We start from the raw sequence: 22,067 nt of genomic DNA on the forward strand, positions 1-22,067 counted from the left end.
GAAAACACAATCTTGACTGGACTGATATATCATATAATACAATATACACAACCCTAAAAACACAAAAAGAAACTAAAACTGAAATTAAGAGCCAAAACAATGAACCAATAAGCTGGTCAGAAATGCTCCTTATGAAGAAAAATATCAAACCATACTTTTCAAACTCTGACATATCGATCTGCTATCGAATAGCACATTCAGCTTTTAAATGGGGCGATTTTTACAAACAATCTAACTCATGGCGTTGCAGCCAGAACAAAATTACTCAGTGCAAATTTTGCAAAATGGCTGTTGACAATATAAAACACCTGTTAACTGAATGTACCTTCACGAAATCAATTTGAAAAAAAATGGAAAAGCTATATCATTCAATAACAAAACAAAAGATTAAACTTACAACTGATATAATCCTATACAACCATTTTCCAAGCAGACAGGCAGACAACCTATTGATTCTGCTGATCCTAAATACAGTTAAGAGTACCATAATTAAAAAGAAAATTTCACTAGACATTGGAGATACAGTAAATATATGTGGGACAACAAAAAATTTACCAAAACAACCCTCTGGGTTATTAAAACAAAAATTAAAGAATATCTTCAAAATGACACCTCTGTAATACCGACACCCCTTACAAACTCTCCACACTGTAGCATAAATCGAACATGACAACCAAGAACCCACTGTTCTCGAAAGAATTCTGCTATTAATTGTTATCATTTGCAGTGTATGTACCTGAATTGTGAATTTTATGAAATGCGCCATAGTAAATGATACTTATTCACACATACCATCTGCATGTAGCATCATTGCACTACAAGAGAGCAATGAGGCAACATGCAGATCCTTCTTCGTTTATGCAATATGCATGCATTACATTATATTCCTACTTATTGATTTGTTTATTTTTTGACTACAAATGTGCGTTGTGAGACGCACAGTAACATAGACACCTTTATTGTGACTTGTAATGTGTTACCTACATACCTGCGAAATGCGTCTGATTTCATGTCTAACACAACAACGCCTTTTGGCATATGTATGATAAGAATATCCTTTGGGCTACTGTTGTATGAACGTACTTATTAGATGTCCGTTATTATGGAGATACAACACTAGCCCCAAACATAAAAGTGATATCATAACTACAATGAATTTCCAAGTCTATCGCATGCGTTTATTCTCTTAATTCAGGTATAACCTATACTGTGCAACAGGCTGGCATCAATAATATGATTGCCCTCACCAATTGTTTCTTCTGCATTGTTACTTTCCTAATTGACTTTTCAAGATTAGAAATCACATGCCCAATGTATTTATTTTTGGTAGTACTGTTCAACTGTTTTTACTTTTCAATAAAAAAAATAAAAAAAAAAAAACCCAGCCTCATGGGAGAAACTCGTGTTTAAAGAATTTAGTATAGTAAATGGAGATATATATATATGATCTTTTGTGTTTAGTATACTTTAGCCTAGGATAGTAAATATACAGAAGTGAAGAGAGTAGCCTACGTCAGCTGGATCAGTGGACTCTGCCTTAGGCTCCACTGATCTAGAGTGTTTACTTATATTTTTTGCTTTTTTCCTTTTTTGAGGCAATCAGCTGGCTTTTTTTCCCTGAGGCTTCCTGCTGATTTCTTCAAAAAGGAAAAACCTTTATTTTGTTGATGTAAAAAAGAAAGAAACGCCTTAAGCAGTTTCTTTCGAAAAGGTTGGCAGTTTTTTTGTAACTAATTGGGCGCCAGCAGCGTTCTCACTGCCAACGTGGTAAAACCTGCAAGAGCTAGTTTATAATACCACAAACTATTTAACTTTTGCTTTGAAAATTAAACAAATACTCGTACATACAATTGTGATCTGAGAATTAAAGCAGTAGGCTATAGTATAGCTCGCAACAATGATACCAAGCGAGCCATACAACTTCCAAAGAAGACTTATAGTGAAAGCTGAATGCCAAGGTTGGCTGAGCATAGACAATTTTATTAGTTTCTTCATGGAAGATGGCTTTCTAAGCAAGTATTCTAAAGGACTTGAAGGAGTGCGCACGTTAAACCTAAAAGAACATCAATTCGTTATCACACACACCGAAGCAGAAAAGGAAAACTTGGAAAAACTAGCTATAGATCACCAAACCCCAACAGCATACCAATTCCAAGGAGCTACAATAACAGTCACAGCATGGAAGCCCAAACCACCCTGTGACATAGTAACACTGTACCCAGTTCCAGTAGAGTGGCCGGTAGAACTAACAAAAGACATTGCAAACGACTGTAAATGGGGAAAACCCGAAAAAATCTTTCTTGGGAGATTTAAAAAATTCCCAAACATAAAAAACGAATATGTCCATATTCATTTAAGGGACATAAACCTGGAAAACATCCCAGACAAAATCAAAGTACACGGTATATGGATATATATCACAAAGCCAGGAGAGGAGCATCTCCCCCTGTGCAGAATATGTAAAAAGCGAGGTCATTGGGCAGCAGACTGCGCCCAGTGCGATATATGCAAAAAGAAGGGGCACACAGCCCAACAATGCCGAACGACACAAAAAATGAACAATACTCCTCAACGTCATCTTTGTCGCTTCTGCAAAGGACTAGACCACCTCGATGCAACATGTCCCATGAGGATATTGTGTGGGTATTGCCAACACCGAGGACATCAAGGTACGGAATGCCCAAAACGTGCTCTCCTAACTCAACAAAGAAACGCCGAAACTGAAAGTGGTACTACAAGCCCTAACACGCAAGGACTATCCTCAGATATAGAGTCCACTGACATAGCATCACACCCATGGGAAAAGAAAAGCACACGAAGAAAGAAAAAGAAAACGAAAAAGAAAACAACACACAATCAACAAAGACATCCGATATCTAAAACAAGAAATGCACCTGAAAGTCACCATTCACCTACACCCACCTACATCAGACCTAATAAGCGACCTCTTGAAGATAGTCCGCCCTTAGAAAACAAGACCCAAAAAATAGATCCAAACTACTCAAAAGACTCATCCTCCGATTCAGAACAAAACTTAATGCCTCTGATGATTGACACATCATCCCAGAATCAGACAGATGAAAACCCTCTCACGCCATCAGAAAACGATGAAAAATCTATCCTTGAACCAAACAAAGAAGAAGAGCTGCCAAGAGACAACGAAAATACTTACTAACTATAATATTTAAAACGAATTTTTATTGAATCCTTTAAAAAAAAAAGGTAATAATAAGCATAGTGTTAAATAGCCTATAATATAGCTTAATGTGATTGTGTATCATACTTTTTACACCTAGTGAAATGCTTTCTGAGGCAGAGAGTCAAACTTGTCACATGCAAGTTAAAAGCTTAAAATTTGCTCAATCAATATAAATGGAATCTCCAAAAAATTTACCAACATTATAAAATTCTTTAAGCTTCATAGACTCTCTGCCTTAGCTATTCAGGAAACTCATCGACTTTTACCTAAACAATTAGAAAATTGGGAAAAATTTTATAACATAAAACTTTTCTCAAACATATTCCCTGATTCTCCAAGCTTTCGTGCAGGAACTATGATAATACTAAAAAATGAAATATATCAAAAGGGTCAACCCAGACATACTATTTTAAAGAACAACCACCTTCACCAACTACATATCAATATTAATGGTGAAAATATGTATATTATCAATGCATACTTTCCACAAAATCATAAAGACAAAACATCACTATCAAAAATACTATCCACAAACTTACAAAAATGGAATGATGACAAAATAATACTACTTGGTGACTTTAACCTCATCACAGACCCTCTAGATACTGCAAACCCTCAATCCTTCTCAAACACCTACGACAAAAAGACATTTAAAACACTAGTTAATAATTTTCAACTAATAGACATATTTCGATACAAACATCCACACAAAGCAATCTATACATATTCACATCCAAAAGCAAAAACAAGAATAGATAGAATATATATAAACAACAATACCTTGAAGCACTTTGAAAACATTACACATCACACAAATTTGTACTCAGACCATAATAATGCACCAACCTTATCATTAAGCTATCACACACACATAAAATGGGATCAACACACATATAAAGTAAATAACTCCATCTTTCAACATCAACATGTAATATCCGAAATAGAAACAACATGGACCAATTGGACAATAAGAAAACCAAACTTTCAAAATACTCTTGAATGGTGGGATAAAGAAAAAGAAATACTTAAAAATAAGCTGATAGAGCTCTCACAGCAACTTGCAACGATGCAACGAGAAGCATATGACACAGCAAACCAACAACTCCAGATCTTAAACTCTAAGATTGAAGACGAATTTCATCCAAACCTAATATCTGATCGAGCAAAATTTACCGATGTTATTGAACAATTTCACAATAACACGCAAAGAGGAGCACAAATTCGTTGCAAAATACCTCAAAACGATTCAGAGAAAACAAGCAAAGGATTGTTTCATCTTGAAACGAAAAGAGGTAAAAATAATACTATCACCGAACTACATACAGAGGACAATAAAGTTGTAACCAACAAAAATGACATCTTAACAGAAACACACAATTTTTACCATAAGTTATGGGGAATTGATGGAAAAATTGATCCAACTGAACAAGATGAATATCTAAACATTTTGAACCACACCACAATACATGCAGATGAAGCACAAGAAAATGAAAGACTAATAACAAAAGATGAAATTAAGATCGCAATTGATACATTAAATAAAAACTCAGCCCCCGGCTCGGATGGCCTCAGCGCAGTCTTTTATCAAAAATTTTGGCACATTTTGAAACATGATTTGCTTGAAATGTATACTAACTGTTTTTTAAAAAACACTATGACAGAAACGATGAGAGAAGCCATAGTTAAACTTTTTCACAAAAAAGGAGATAAATCATCCCTCAAAAATTGGAGACCAATCTCATTATTGAACACGGATTACAAAATTTTAAGCAAAATCCTAGCCTATAGAATCACCCCCTTAATGAAAACACTGATTCAACCCAACCAAAAATGTGGTCTACCGAACAGACGAATTGAACACGCTACAATGAATATTCAAGCAGCCATCGAAGCAGCAAAACTAAAAAACAGGAAACTATATATAATGGTAACAGACTTTGAAAAAGCCTTTGACAGAGTGGAACATTCTTTTCTGTACAAAATACTCCAAAAAATTGGATTTAAGCCAGTGATGATTTCATACTTAACTCTTATATACTCAAACATCTCTAGTCGAGTTGAAATGAATGGAGCACTGACAAAAAAAATCGACATTAGGCGAGGCATCCGACAAGGATGCCCTTTGAGCATGCTCTTTTTTATAATATGCGCCGATGTACTCACACGCCGCATAGAGAGCAATGCATCAATAAAAGGCTTCTCCATAAATAAAAAAGCAGTAAAAATCGAACAATACGCAGACGACACAACGTTTATCACAAATAACCTTAATTCTATTACTGAAATACTTAAAGAATTAAAACTTTACCAACAAATGTCAGGACAAAAAATTAACGAAAATAAAACACAAATGCTTGTATCACAACCTGAGTTACAAAGTGAAGTACAGCAACATTACCCACATATTCAAATTCAAAATGAAATAAAAATCCTTGGAATCTGGTTAGGAAACAACAACAAAAAACTAGACACTCTTAACTGGGAAAAAGTGATAAAACAAACTGAAACGACTGCCAACATTCATAAATTTCGACCACTCTCCCTTCTAGGAAAAATCACCATAATAAATACTCTCCTCGTGCCTATATCTCTTCACATGGGAAGGGTTCTTTATCCACAAAAAAAGCATATCCAATCCTTAAACAAAATCTTATACAATTTTCTATGGTATCCATCTCCAATTGAGCAATTAAGCAGAACAAAAATCATTGCAGAAGTTAAAAACGGAGGATTAAAAATGATTGACATAGAAACAAAATTTCAAACCAGTAGAGCTGACAGAATTAGACACCTGTCCACACTCGATAAAGCTACAGAACTATGGCATGAATGGGCAAAGTACAATCTAAACTATAAAATAAGGCACATCAACCAAAAATTATATAACCTAAGTGAACCACACTCTGATTGCCCAAATTCGTTTTATTCTGATATTTTCCGCACTTTTCTCCAACTCCGAAAACACAATCTTGACTGGACTGATATATCATATAATACAATATACACAACCCTAAAAACACAAAAAGAAACTAAAACTGAAATTAAGAGCCAAAACAATGAACCAATAAGCTGGTCAGAAATGCTCCTTATGAAGAAAAATATCAAACCATACTTTTCAAACTCTGACATATCGATCTGCTATCGAATAGCACATTCAGCTTTTAAATGGGGCGATTTTTACAAACAATCTAACTCATGGCGTTGCAGCCAGAACAAAATTACTCAGTGCAAATTTTGCAAAATGGCTGTTGACAATATAAAACACCTGTTAACTGAATGTACCTTCACGAAATCAATTTGGAAAAAAATAGAAAAGCTATATCATTCAATAACAAAACAAAAGATTAAACTTACAACTGATATAATCCTATACAACCATTTTCCAAGCAGACAGGCAGACAACCTATTGATTCTGCTGATCTTAAATACAGTTAAGAGTACCATAATTAAAAAGAAAATTTCACTAGACATTGGAGATAAATATATGTGGGACAACAAAAAATTTACCAAAATAACCCTCTGGGTTATTAAAACAAAAATTAAAGAATATCTTCAAAATGACACCTCTGTAATACCGACGCCCCTTACAAACTCCCCACACTGTAGCATAAGTCGAACATGACAACCAAGAACCCACTGTTCTCGAAAGAATTCTGCTATTAATTGTTATCATTTGCAGTGTATGTACCTGACTTGTGAATTTTATGAAATGCGCCATAGTAAATGATACTTATTCACACATACCATCTGCATGTAGCATCATTGCACTACAAGAGAGCAATGAGGCAACATGCAGATCCTTCTTCGTTTATGCAATTGCATGCATTACATTATATTCCTACTTATTGATTTGTTTATTTTTTGACTACAAATGTGCGTTGTGAGACGCACAGTAACATAGACACTTTTATTGTGACTAGTAATGTATTACCTACCTGCCTGCGCAATGCATCTGATTTAATGTCGAACACAACAACGCCTTTTGGCATATGCATGATAAGAATATCTTTTGGGCTACTATTGTATGAACGTACTTGTTAGATGACCGTTATTGTGGAGATAAAACACTAGCCTCAAACATAAAAGTGATATCATAGCTACAATGAATTTCCAAATCTATCGCATGCGTTTGATCTCTTAATACAGGTATAACTTATACTGTGCAACAGATTGGTATCAATAATATGATTGCATTCACCAAAAAAAAAAAAAAAAAAAACCAGCCTCATGGGCGAAACACGTGTCTATCGCTGTCTATTCGATGCTACAATCGGCTGCCCGGAAACTTAAACGTTTATTGGAGGTCTCAATGGCTAGCGTGGAAGCTACACCGTTCTGGTTAGCGAAGCGTTACTGCTGCTCGCTGTGCTAGTGAGTGATCAGCCTTGTGCTGATAGCCGGGAAGAACGCCTTTCTTCACGTATATATCATTATTGAAAATTTTAAAATGTATAGATTAAAAAAAGTTTAAAACAGCAAAAAAAAAAAAAAAACAGCCTCATGGGCGAAACACGTGTCTATCGCTGTTTATTCGATGCTACAATCGGCTGCCCAGAAACTTACGATAAATATGTTATTGTTTTAAAAACAAACTCAACTACTTTGTTATACAACGTAGAAATCGTAGGGAATCGCTATTTGATTCCGCTTGATGTGCGGGGGAATTCATTGCCGCTTTTGCTTCATTTTGCTAACACGTGTGCCTAGCGACGTATATATAGGACACCAATTTTCTCAAAAATGTTGCTGCCAAATAAATTTAAACATTTTCTGTAAAATATGTTGATACATAACGAATATACACAATAAAAAATGTTTTTGGAAGCTTCTTTGCATATGCGGATTTATTATTATAATTCGACATGCACCTTCAAAATTTCAGACTTAGCAAATCGGGAAAATTGAAAATGATGTCAATTGTCAAGTCTCAACCAAAAAAGCAATTTTTGAAAAAAGTTGTGATATATGCTGCGAAAATACTCACAAAGGCATTTTGACTTCGTCTAAATCTAAAAACTTCTTCTTCTTCTTCTTCTTGCTTATGAGGCAGCAATTCAGGTAACATCTCCCAATTGTTGCAACCAGAGCAGTGTCTTCATATCAGGGTCTATGAGATCCACATGTTCTCCAGGTCGAAACACTGGACAGTGATTTATGATGTGCTGTGCTGTTTGACAGTCACCACAAACACAGGCTGGTGAGTCACACAATCCCCAGGTAAACATATTGTGCTTGAAGCGACCAACACCAGTACGGAGGCGATTCAGAGTTACCCATTCTTTTCTTGGCAGGTCTGAGCCAGGTGGTACCGTAGTGTCTGGTGTGACTTGGAACTGGTTGGGCCGTGAGATGGTTTCCCAGCGATCTCTCCATGACTTCATCAGGTCGAAGTGACCTTCATGAAGCGCCACAATGTGTCGAGAAAAAAGGCGCCTGGAAGGCAGGCGTTGACGTGTGAGCTGTTGTGCGTCAAGGACTACATTGTGGAGGAGATGGCGATCATTGACCTCTGCCTTTAATGCGAGCCGTATGGTAGAATTCTCTCTGCGTAGTTTTGGTGGGGCGATGCCTGAAAGCACTGGTAGTAAGTCTGTAGGAGTTGGACGCAGGCATCCAGTGATTATTCGCATGGTGTCATTAAGGGCGATAATTATCTACTTTTCCTGCGTGTGTGCTGCGGCACCAGACTGGAGAAGCATATTCGGCAGCACTGTACACAAGCGCTAGGGCACTAGTGCGCAGTGTTGGGGTTTTAGATCTTCCAAGTCGACCCAACTAGACATCTGAGAAGGTTGTTTCTTGCTGATGCTTTGGCACGAACTGAGTCACAGTGCTTTTTGTACGTGAGTTGCCGATCCAAGGTCACTCCCAGATGTGTAGGGCAGGGGTCATGTCGGATAAGGGTTCCATCTAGGGGGACTCGTAACTGGCAGCTTCCTTGTTGTTGAGAGGTAAAAACTGAACGTACAAAGAAAAATTTTAATTTGAGTAGGTGTCCTACATATAGGACGCTATAGGCATGAGTGAAAAGGGGTGGCTCAGCAGTCTCATTTGAGGATTTATTCAGTTGAGACAACAATAGGTTCATTGACACGTTGTGACTTTTAGAAACAAGTCTGGATTAAGACGAAAATACACGAAGATTAACTTCGATGTTGGCGACGAAGGACAAGTTTTCGAAACAAGAAATCATCCTGAAACGGAAAGTGGTCTTGACACGGTAACTTTTAATAGATGTGTGCAGAGTCATTGAAAGGTTTCGTAGCAGAAAAGCTAAGCGCTCTTTCATTGAACAAAAATCACAGACCATTGAGATTGACAATTCGAAATCGATATGTTAATTTTCATGGGTGGAAGACCTCTTCAGAATAACTTTTAAGATTTGTTTCCTGATTATTACATTGATAGTTTTCAAAATAGTAGTATTTTCAAAACAGTGGTATGTAGTGATGATCTATTGTGCATCACAAGGTAAAGTAAGCAACTGTAGTAGGCTACAGCTCCCAAATAGAAATCTAATGTTAATTGGATGCGACATCAGCCCGCTAGGTCATTTGGCTTTTTACAAAAACACGTTGGCACAGCCACATTACATGTTTGTGCGACATTAGTACTTTAATGCTCCTTACAGATATTTAACGTTTTATTGCGAGACTAAACCTCAAGAGGTTTTGTCAACTCGAACATGTAGAGCAGCGCACCAATAGATTATGCTTTGCTTCGAATTTGTAGTCTCCGTTGTGGATGCGATGAACTGAAGTTTTCTTTTGTTACCATGCGCTAGTTTTTGTGAGCAATGAATGTTGTTGCATGCTCTGAATAAATAAAAAAATCTCGGGGCAAAGCAAGATCGAATAAAATAGTGAAGACTCCTTCCCACCAATTTTTACGATACAAGAGACCCCACAAATTCCTTAAAAACATTTCAAGTGGTGAGATTTCAATTACCACCATCGAAATCAAAACAAAAATTACGATAAACCGTCTGTGTCAAGTGCACCCAACATGTTTTGACCCAAAGTCTACTTTCCAAGTAATCACCCTCTTGAGGTCGACAACCTACAGGTGGTTTTCTAGATTTAATTGTAGACTAATCCACACGGTTTGAAAGTTTCAGACTGCCCATGCTTTAAAAAACCGATTCTGTATATGGTTAAATATCTGCCGAAATCTTTGTATTTGGTAAACCACTTCGGTCACGAGCACGCTTTAATGTTTGCTTTTTGTCGCTTCTACCTTTTCCAGACCCCGCAAGTGATATTGCTTATTGCTTCGATGATCGAAAACAAAATACATGATCATGATGATGATTTTTAACCACCCCACATCCATGTTTAGAAGGAGATCTGTGCGCTCAACATAATTTTCATTCATGTAATCACTGGCTACGGAAAAGACGTCCACACTTCTTTATATTAAGGATGACAAGGATAGTTATTGTTCTCGGCGGTCGAAAGTAGCAAGAATTTACAGCGATAGATACATGTTTCGCCCTCGAAGCTGGATTCATTGGTATCGCAACACTAATTCATGCCACATAGTTCTCTGCTTTTGTCAGTCTATTGAATCCTCACCTTTGTGGAGAAAACAACTGAATTAACTGTCGCCAAGGATGTGCAATGTTGAGAAGGAGCAATCTTCCTGACGTCAGCACTACCTGACTACTCACTATAGAACAGCGAGCATTATGTTTCGCTAACCATACCGGTGTAGCCTCCACACTAGCCATCAAGACTTTTCCCAAAAACATGTGTTTCTCGGCAGTCGAGTGTAGCAAGAATTAGCAGCGATAGACACATGTTTCGCCCATGAGGTTGGGCGCCAACAAAGCAACAAAGCAACGATTATTGAATAAGTTGTCGATCATGTGCCTGGCCTAAAACAAAAAAATAATAATTTACTCGTGGCTTCAAAGATGATGATAATTATAACAAAACAAAGTTTATCGTAAAAGATGTTGAAGAGATGCAATAAATTATTTTGTGCCAGATTATGAGAAGATTGCCTAAATTTTTTCCAAACATTTGCAGGGTTGCAAATTATTTTTTATAACTTTTTATTGCCGAAAATTGACTTCTTTATTGAAACAACGCTGCTACGACTATATAAAAAATAAAGAAGTATAGGCCAACTACATTAAAATTATGAAATATTTTCTTGCGATTTTTGTGATGACGTTTTGCAATATCTGAACAGTAAAAAATAATAGTGATGAATAATTTCACAAAACCGTGGTTCGTGAACGCTTCACAAAAATTGTTGCAGAAACTTTATTATTAACTACCACCGTTACCACCTTACGTTAGCACCGCTACATTTTTCGTTACTTGATAAGGGCTAACATGTGTATGGCCGAAAACGTTCGTAGTTTATGTTTAGTTTAATATATTATGTTAAATGCCGTGTGGTTGCTTGGATTTATCTGTCTATGATTGAAGAAAGTCACCTCTTTACCAAAATTTAGACGTAAAACGTTTGACGCAAAAGAAAACTGTCGGTTTACGTATTTATAATGTCTAATTCCTGCTTGGCACTGAGCAATGGAGTGGATTCGGGTAACAATGTACTCAGTTGCGCCTCTATACGGCTGCATTCACTGTCTACTCTGTAAAGCGCTGAGGAGCAACGCATTCTGCGATGGATACAGCGCTATATAAAAACTAACATTATTATTATTATTATGCTGTTTTCGAGTTACAAATTACCTTTAATGTCAATCTTGTGGTTGCCAGCCAGCTTGGAGCAGCATGCAAACTACACGTTTATGGCATCCGCAAAGTTCACACAAGGGGTTTGTCTTTATCGTGATATTTTTGAACCTTTTCGGTCCTAGACTTGAAGTCAATGTGCAGCACGATCCACATCGTTTTTTCGGTTCAGTCTTTACTAAAAATCTTCTGCATAGTGCATCATGTTAAATAGTGTCTTTCCCTGAACTGTTACACAAAGTGCACAGAACCAGATTGACTATGTATCTTACAGCCGTAGAGTCTTAGTTTTTGATGTGTGGAATTAATAGGTGTCTGACTAAATTCATGACAAAGTTGAGCAAATTCTGCTTTCGGAATCTTTGCCGTTGTTTACGGTATTTTCTGTTAATGAGCTTAGGCAGAATGTTTCCAAGATGAAGACATCGGAATTGTTCGTCACTTCGATTTAGTTTTCTCAGCATTGTTTATTCATTTTTTGATCCATTAGTCTGCCCCACTTTTGGTGGAATCGGATAGTTTATAAATGGCGCGTCTTCAGAATATTTGGCCTCTTGTGCATTCAATACAATAATAAAAAACCTGATCTGTTGTTTTTCTTACTGTATGGGATGTGTAGCATTATCATTTTTATTTTGCGTCTATTGGAACAACATACAGATCAGTGCATGTTGAAGCAAAATGCAGGACATAACAACAAGTGGGGTAGATAAAGCAGCAAATGGACATGTAGTTATCAAGTGCTCCGTGCATGTGGAACGTTTATCATGATTTTATTGTTTGTCTTCGCAAAATCGTCATTTCTCCAGTTTCTTTCGAAAGCATTTGTGGTGATACATTTCCTCAATTGCAAGTTTTGTCAAAACACGAATGAGAGTATTTCTAGAGAATATTTTTTCGAAACTAGGTTTTTCGTGTTATTATTACCTAACGGAAGATTTCTTATTGTAAGGTTTTTTATTCGTCAATGGATATTTACAGGTTGAAACAATTGTTTTGAATAGTTTGTGGCCTGCATACTCTTTGATCGTGGATTGCTGTTCTTCGTAGAGCATGTAACGCAAAAAGCATTTGATATTCTTGTGCTTCCAGGCTTTTATATTTTAACATAAAAAATAATGCTCTTTGTGTTATTGATGTGAAACCAAATAATGGAAAACTAGATGATGCGCCTCTCTGCATGCGCATATTGATGCACGAAGCAATTATGAGCTGATGGCTTGTAAGCGCAATGTAATACATTTACCGCTTTGCTGGAAGTTAGCTGGAAACAGCAAAAATTCACCAAAATCTTGAATTTACAAGAAAACTACAGAAATTTTAGTATTAAATTTAATATCATCAGATCCGTCTTAAATATTTTAGAAAAAGTCAAGAAAAACCAAGCGCATGACATTACTGTGCTTCCAGTAATCAAACGAGATATGAGAGGGCCAGATCTGGCCCCCTTTTGAGAAGCAAACTGTTAATTGCACTATTTTCGGTGCAATTATTGATATTGATATAAAAGATAATGATCTTTATTGAACCATAGACAAACAAAACAAAGTAACTTTAGAGGGTTTAACAAATTTTATTACAAAGAAATATAACATAATTAAAAAATCAAACGTTTTCGACAGGTACGCGTGTCCTCATTTGGAATTACATCAATGAAAATTGGAAGATAAGTTTGTTTATGCACTATAACTAACGACACTCCGCACTCAAAGGCACAAACTGAACAAGTGATACAAGAATGGTTACGAGTAAATTATATCAAGATCACAGGGACACAGATCACATGAGGTGTAAACTACAGGCATGTGACAAACAATTAGCACACACAAAAAGAACGATGAGCCACAGGCGAATAACTGCCGGTTGAAAGACGGATCATCAAGCGTAATTATCCACCTCTCAACTGGCAGTTATTCGCCTCTGGATCATTGTTCCTTTTATGTGTGTTCTAATTGTTTGTCACATGCCTGTAGTGTCACATTGTCTATCACACTTGTCTATCACACATTGTCTATCACACACACATTGTCACATTGTCTATCACACACCTCATGTGATCTGTTCCTCACCGTATAATTTACTCGTAATCATTCATCTATCAAAATGGAGTGTCTTTATATTGGATGGAGTGTTTATTAAGCATCATTCTTTATCAAAATGGAGTGGATTTGAAATTTATAAAAAAAAAAATTTATAAAGTTTGTAAAAATAAAAATCGCTGTTATGGGCTGTGTTGTGACAATGGGCGCAAAGTTACGTCACTTTTATTGAGTATAAAAGCACTCTGCTGAATAACACTGGGATAAAAAAAAAACATTTCTCGAGTTGATTTCACTTTGATAACCGTTTTGAGGTGCTTCACAATGTAGATATTAACGACCTATTTTAACCTGATGCTGTGGGTTTGCTGTGGTAATACCGATATGCACTAGCTTTCGGAACACAGTTCCCTAGTCATGTGCTGTGACGAATGGTGTTGAAGTCAGTGTGTCGTTGTTTTATGGGGTTCTTTTGTTTGGCTTGAGATTACTGTCTTGAATCCTGTCTGTTGAATTTCTGTCTTGTCAGGCGTTATTGCTGTGAAATTTTGTCGAGTTAGTTGATCAATACATAAGGTGACGTAGTTCTTTCTTTTTGGCACGTGTGTTGATTTATGGACTCCGTCTACTTATAAAAATGACCTCCTTGAAGCGCAATTGCACTGCGTTGTTCTCTCAGGTAATGCTTGCAAATTCAAAGTCGGCGAAGCACTGTTGTTGATGATCAAAGACTGAACTTTTATCTGAGCTGTGTTCTTTCAGGCGGAAGTGCAGTGAGCGGATCGTGTTGCCTATGTAGCTATAACTGCATTTCTTGCATATGATCTTTGAAATGCAGAGATGGGCAGTACCGAGTACAATTGTACCGCGGTACTGTACCGCGGTACTTTTTGAAGTTTGTACCGGTTGCCTAAATACTCAGTACTTTTTTGGTCAAAATACCCGGTACTTTTATCGGTACTTTTTTTTCAACAATGTTAACTCCGTAACGATTTAATCCATGAACGAAAATGACGCGAAGAGAAATCGAGATTTCATCAACGTAGTACGAGATTTCATCACGTACTCCACAGCACTGATCATCAACTCGCCATGGCGTTGCATCCACATTTTCGGCTCTCGTTGATCCCACAATCGAACATGGATGAACAATATTCATTTCTTTCGGAAAGCATCAAGACTCAGTTGATCAGCAAGCTTGAATCTTTGCTTGAGCAAGAAGGTCAGAATGAAGCTGAAAGCAGCAGCGACGATTTAGAAGAAGTTGCTCAGCAAGACGAGTTTTTCGGTTTTTTGTTTGAGCAACCGAGAAGCCGACGACAAAGTGCATCTAAACTGGTTGATGAATTTCTCAAAATGAGTCCTCAGAGATGTATAACAGATGCATGCTTTAAGCATCCGACGATCGAAAGATTGTTTATTAAAACAAACACTGCAATTCCTTCAAGTGCTGCTATCGAAAGAGTTTTTTCCACCGCTAACGACATTTTGAGGCCGAAACGAGCTGAATTAAGTGACACTCATTTTGAGATGCTACTGTTTTTGAAAGCGAATGCCTAGAAGAGGCTTGCCCCAAACTTTTACTAAATACCCAATTAGTTATAAAGTAATAGGCCTATAACTTTAGGGTCATATCAAATTTTTTTTTGTAAAGTGTTGGGGACTGTACTGCAATTCCTAAAAATTTTTAGTACTTTGTTAGCTTTGAATGGTGTGTGTTAAAATAGGAGTCCAATGAGGATTCGTTGTTTTGCGGTTTTCTCCATATGTGGCATAATTACTGCTTTTCAAATGTCATAGGCCCCTGTTTAATCTTTAGAGATAAATGTTGAACAGAGATGTAAAAAGTAGTCCATTTGAATAGTCAAGTCAAAGTAGGCTGCAGTTACTGAAGGTCAATTCTAATTCGTTACAATTACAAGTAGAAAGTACCAGAGCACATTATCACTCAAGTAGAAGTAAAAAAGTACTGATCTTTAAAATTACTCAAGTAGAATTAGTAAATTTTGCAGTCAAAAAACAAACATTTTTGACAAATTTCATCAAGTTTTGAAAAAATATTTCAAAATCCCAATATTTTTAGTCATAAAATATCTCACTTAATAGTTTAATTTTTAATGAATCATTTAGGTCTTAGAGCTTCGGTAGAGAGTTTGTCTTGTTCAACCATAGGCATACGAAGCCGAGCAACGTGATCAAGTTTAACATCTTCAAGTTTATTACATTTACATAAACATAAAACTACGCAACAAATTAAGTATCGAACGTTTTCGACATCACAAGATGTCCTCTTCAGGAATAATAGACATACAGCTTAACTACATCTGAAAAAAAATACAATGGTTAACTAAATCTATAAACAGAAAAAGACAAAAACTGCACAGTACTTCTTCACAGTACAAAAACTGCACAGTAGTTTGAGCTAGTCAGAAGTACTGTGCAGTTTTTGTCTTTTTCTGTTTATAGATTTAGTTAACCATTGTTGTACCAGCAGCACCCGTGGCTCAGTGGTTATCGTCTTCGGCTCTGGTGCTGGTAGCCCTGGGTTCGATTCCAGGTCGGGTCATACCAAAGACTTTAAAAAGGGTACCGATTGTGTTCTTTCTTGCATAACGCAGTGAGGATAAATCGGGTAATAATCTGGTGACATATCACCCTCTTCCAATCTGCATTGAGCCAGCATGGAAGCAGTACGGCTCAGAAAATCACATGGAGCCCTGTCAAGTAACCCATGTTGATGCGCAATCTGCTGCAAGCGGAGATAGCGAATGATTATATAACCATTGTAATTTTTTTCAGATGTAGTTAAGCTGTATGTATATTATTCCTGAAGAGGACACCTTGTGATGTCAAAAACGTTTGATACTTAATTTGTTTGCGTAGTTTTATGTTTATGTAAATGTAATAAACTTGAAGATGTTAAACTTGATCACATTTAGGTCTTAGGAAGATAAACTTTTCGTTTTGACAATTCTTTTTAACAAAACTTTTCATTTTTAACAATTTCTCTTTAAAAAATTTTTTTTATCTTAGAAATGATACCTTTTTAACAGATTTTTATCAAATTTACAACTTTCTACTTGACAAAATATAAAATTACTCGAGTAACGTTACTTTGGCATAAAACTAAACAAGTGAAAGTAGAAAGTAATGAAAAATAAAACTACTCAAAAAGTTCTAGTTACTGAACATTGCTACTTAACATAAAAGTAAAAAGGAATTGTAGTGTTACTGTCTTTTATTTTTTGCAAGTTGCTTTTATTTTTATGCTAATTGCAATCCAGTCCATTTTAGATGGATATCAGTTTTTTTGTTTTATTGCTACTTAAGTAACACTACTTTCATTACTTTACACCTCTGATGTTGAATGGCCTTTACTTCCAATAGCTTTCTATACGGCATGTTGGGTTGGCCCTTAACTATAAGTCTATAAACTAACAAGTATACCTTAAATTTACGCATTAAATTACTACTACCTTAAATTTATGCATTTATACTGAGCAAAATCAAGAGACTTGTGACTTTATTTTCCGATCTGTTCCATTCAGCTTTGCGTGCTTACCAAAGGGCTGGTTGAGCAGTCTTTGTGTAGAATATGAACATTGTCATGGCGCGTTGCTGTTACTTGTTAATATAATTGGGATGGAGATGAATCACATTTGTGGTCTTAAATGTAAGATTATTTCGATTACAATCACAAAAAAAATTGATTATTCAAAGTCTTGTAACTTGTATTTAAAAAAGTACCGTACCATACCGGTACCGCGGTACTTTTTGAAAATAGTACCGTTACCGCGGTACTATTTTTGACCAGTACCGAGTACCGGTACCGCGGTACTTTTAAATTGTACCGTGCCCATCTCTGTTGAAATGAAACTATTCGGTACATCGTATTTGCTTTATTAAAGCTTAAACTAACTTATAACGAAGGTGTCTAGAAAACAATAACATGCATTAAACCTCCATTTAACAAGAGATGCGCATACTAACAAAACAGACAACCTGACGTTAGGTTGACTGCCAAGCTGTTAAGCACGTACAGCTTGATGCAACAATGCAACAATCGTCTAGCAGCTACAGGCAAGATCACGTTGCATGCCGTGCAATCACTTTAGGTATACTACATTCACCCCTCCTAAAAAAAACACAACACATATAGCCTACCTAAGAGTAACAGGTAGTTTGCAATATTACGGATAAAGTGATCAATATTCCAAACAATTCGATTAAAACACAAAATATCTTCAGAATACAAGAACAACATATCGTACCTTCAAACATATTAACCAAACAACCACAGTAACATGTACAAATGTGGCCTATAACTACATTTCTTGCATATGATCTTGTGGACACAGTTCTTGGTGGTACACACGTCGTCGTTCCGTTGTGGGCGGCTTTGTAAGCAAGGTTCGGATTTTTGTGGTCTTTGAAGGGCGTTTCGGAAGGTTCGTGAGCGTCGAAAAAGGCGGACTGGAAAATCCAGATCTTTGAATACTTTCTTTACTTTACGTCCGTATCGTCGCTCATAAAAGGAAATTGGCTTATATGGTGTTTGGGGGTTGTCTATTTTCTGAATTTATTGTCGTCTGGGTGGTTACTTGAGAAAATCCTTGAGGTATCCGTTTGTCTTCAATCGTCTTCTCAAATTCCGCCAAGTATGGTGTTGCTCTGTTGGGTGAGGAACATTTATCCTTTCTTCTCTGTATTTCATTTAAGACTGTGGTCTTCTTAGCACTTGTGCGTAGAGCGGAGTCGAAGCGTGGGAGTAGTTTTGTTTTTGCTTTTTTCTGGTAAAACTCGTGGTAGATTGCGCCGTCTCTGTCGATCTTTACGGTAAAGTCCAGTGGTGAGATGGTGTTGTTTGCTGTTGGTAATTCTATTTCGCAGTTAATAGCTGGGTGTGCTTTATTGAGAGTGTTTTGGGTGGCTAAGGCTTCCCTGTTGTTGACTGTCAGCAAGAATGAGTCGTCAACTGATAATGATGATTGTGAGGATTCCAGATACAGCATTTCTCATTGGTAGACCTTCAACTTGGCTATAGAACTTCTCCTTGAATGTGAAGACATTGTTCTGAAGGATAATCTCAAGGAGGGAGCCGATCCCTTCAGGGTGGAACGGGCTGCAGAGCTGTGTTCTTCCTGTCGCCAGTTTTTTACCACATTGTTGATCGCTTCCTTAGGAGGGAAGGAGGTGTACAACTGTACATTGCTATCACATCCAGGTTGAAAAAGAAGTTGAATTTTCTCAGGGTGTCTGACGGCATGTCTCTGAGTTGGTTGAGTAGTTCTTGACTGTTTGTAAGGTGTGCCGGAACGTCTTTCAATAAGGGGTTGAGTAGGTCTAGGTGGGACAGTTTGGCGGTTGACCCGTTTGCACATGAGACAATTGGACGAATCTTGATGTCCGATCCTTCTTTGTGAGTCTTCATCAGGTGGTTGAATCGTGACATACATGAATTGTTGGTGATATAAGATCTGGTCACGTGATGTGATAGTTGAGCTATGGTGGCTATGCAGTCCTTTACGTGCTCTTGAGCTTTCGTTCTACGGTTTACGCTTTTGTGATCCTTGAAGTTTTGTATACTTCTGAGTCGCTCAGGTGTTGTTGGTCTGCTGCATCGTAGCGTTTTATTGCGATGATACAAAATTCACCGCCCTTATCGCTGGGGAGGTAGGTCATGTCCTTTGCTTTTAAGCTTTTGATGGTCGAGAAGTCCTTCTTTGAGAGGTTGCTACGGGTGTTTGTGACGGAAGTTGTTTTCAGAATGTCTTGTATCTTGATTGATGCAATTCGTAGCTTATGTTCTAGTTCTTCACTCGCTTGCGGTGATTTGTGAAGGTTGTCGTTGCGAGAAAACCGCGGTATTCTTGTCGATGGATTGTTGTCGTCATTGGTAGATCGGTGCTTATTTTCGGTATATTCTCTCCACCGGGCTTGGTATGCCAGTTTGCAGAAGGACGATGTGCTGCTCAGTATAGTTTTTTTCTTCTGGTTGCTTCTTGATGGCAAATTTCGGTCCTTTTATGAACAGGGTTCGTTTTTGTAATTGGTTTTTGTAATTGATCATAAAATTGCTTAATCGTGCTAGAAAAGTAAGTTGACAAGTGACATAATTTCATTATAGGACCTAACCGGTTACAGCTGGCAGCTATAGCTTTTAACATAATTATCTAAAAAGTAGCTGATAACTTAATCACTGATTAAATGAGAGCGCAGAACACTGCACCTGTGCTCATAGGCGTAGAGTTTTAGAAATTACTGGGGGTGCAGTTATATCAGAATATCACATGCATAAACATCAAACACCGTATATACTCGAGTATAGGTCGAGATTTTTCGCTAGTGATTTTCACCTTAAAAAAGCAGGTTCGACATACACGGGACAAGCTGTTGTCTCCAGCTCGGCAGCCTTCAAAATTAACGCATTTTTGGTGCGACTAAATCATTGCCAACAGAGATTACGGATTGTGAAATGGCGTCGCCAGAAGTAAAAGTTTTGAATGGGTTTATTTGCTGTGATTCAAACTTAATTTTCAAATTTAATGATGTCTTGTCAATTCTAAACTTTATACACTTGTTAACCGATAATTTTTTTTATTTTTGGGTGTAGGATGTAATCGTTCTTATTACGTAACATTCCATGACCGTTGAAGTCGATGTTAAACCTTAGCGGCCCCTTAAAACAATGATGTCAGGTTGGCTAGGTGATAATGGCGGTAAGAGACGTCATTAATGCAGGCAATATCTGCGACCAAGACTATTAACCCTTTGCTTTTCAACGTTTTTTTGGAAGTTAACTACTCAAGGGGGGGCCGTTTTTGGATCAAATTCAATCAGCTGTTACGTGTGATCCGCTGGTGCTATTTCAACAGAAGTTGCACTGGTGTGAAAAAAAATCATTTGTCTATAAGTTTGAAAAGTCATTATTCTAAAATTTTATATGTTAAACTTGATATTTCAACTTTTGCAAAGGTACCCAAAAACGACAATTTTGACTTATCTTGCCGCTGTGTAATTACCGTGCTAATCCGATTTCATGCAAAGTTTTGTAGAACAAAGAGCTTGATCGGCCGCACGAAGTGTGTGTGCGGGGTGCATACTCATTGCATTGATGAAGATTTACGACTTGCGAGCAAATCTTATTGTAGGCTACTCATTAATTCTAAAATGGTTACAATCAGAGTAATATTGTTACACGAATTTGAAAAAAACAAAACTGCGTTTGATGTTTTATATTTTTATCCTAAACTAATGCTTTCCGAAACTCATGGCCAGCTTCTAGTTTTATGGAACCAAACTTTTCATAAGTAACACCTTAGCCTACTTGAATAGCTGTTTACATCTTCGTTTGTGTATTTTAAGTCTACACTCTACAATATTGAATTTGTAGTATGAACATTTTTAGTAGAGAGAAGACAATTGAACAAGCTGTTGAAATTATCTGAAATTTCTAAGTTCAAATTAGGCGCTTTTGGAATTGTGGATTTGTGTCAAGTCGCATCACAAATATCATGCAGGCCACATCATAAGTCATTTCGCTTACCGGCAGTGGCGGCTCGTCCATAGAACTGCAAAACTGCAGCACCCCCTGCACATTTCAGTATTTTATTTTTTTTATTAATTTAACGTTTTTTTTCGTGTTCTCTATAGATCCTACCGACTGGAAGTTTCATAATTTCTGGGTTTTAAAAAATATGATGATTTTTTAAGTTTTGTATTTGGCAGCTCTGAACTGCAAGCCCTGCAGTTGCGATCTTATAAAAGAAGAACAAAGAGAAATTGTGACGTCATATTTTGGCTGAGGTTGCTTCAAATCCCACAATTTCGAACTGCAAATTTTGCAGTTGCTGGTCACGTGGTCAGGCTAGCTACTGTTGCAAATACTGTTGCTTTCAAGCACGATATTAGGTGGCTGCGACTGATGCTGTTACATGGTTAGACTAATGTGCTTTGCTTTCTGCACAAAAAGATAAAGCTTAGACTAGGTTTTCATTAGTGTTGTTAAATTAAATTTAAGAAAAGCTCTACGGTACCAATAAATTTTTGTAGTTACCAAACCTGGTGGATTTTTTATAAACTAAATGTAACCTAGGTTCATTGTTAACTTACGATAATAAG

General features: G+C 36.9%; 1 protein-coding gene across 4 annotated transcripts in view; it reads left to right on the plus strand.

The window, feature by feature from the left end:
• LOC145779408 (uncharacterized) overlaps positions 1 to 22,067 on the plus strand; it is a 158,767-nt gene that overhangs the window by 95,963 nt on the left and 40,737 nt on the right. For all 4 annotated transcript variants that reach the window (XM_082590991.1, XM_082590992.1, XM_082590993.1 and 1 more), the window contains one exon: positions 9,308 to 9,419. In XM_082590991.1, coding sequence (XP_082447117.1) covers positions 9,308 to 9,419 — 112 coding nt within the window. The remainder of the gene's footprint in view (positions 1 to 9,307; positions 9,420 to 22,067) is intronic.

This window comes from Aplidium turbinatum, chromosome 11 (genome assembly GCF_918807975.1).
Source record: "Aplidium turbinatum chromosome 11, kaAplTurb1.1, whole genome shotgun sequence".
Taxonomy (NCBI): Eukaryota; Metazoa; Chordata; class Ascidiacea; order Aplousobranchia; family Polyclinidae; genus Aplidium; species Aplidium turbinatum.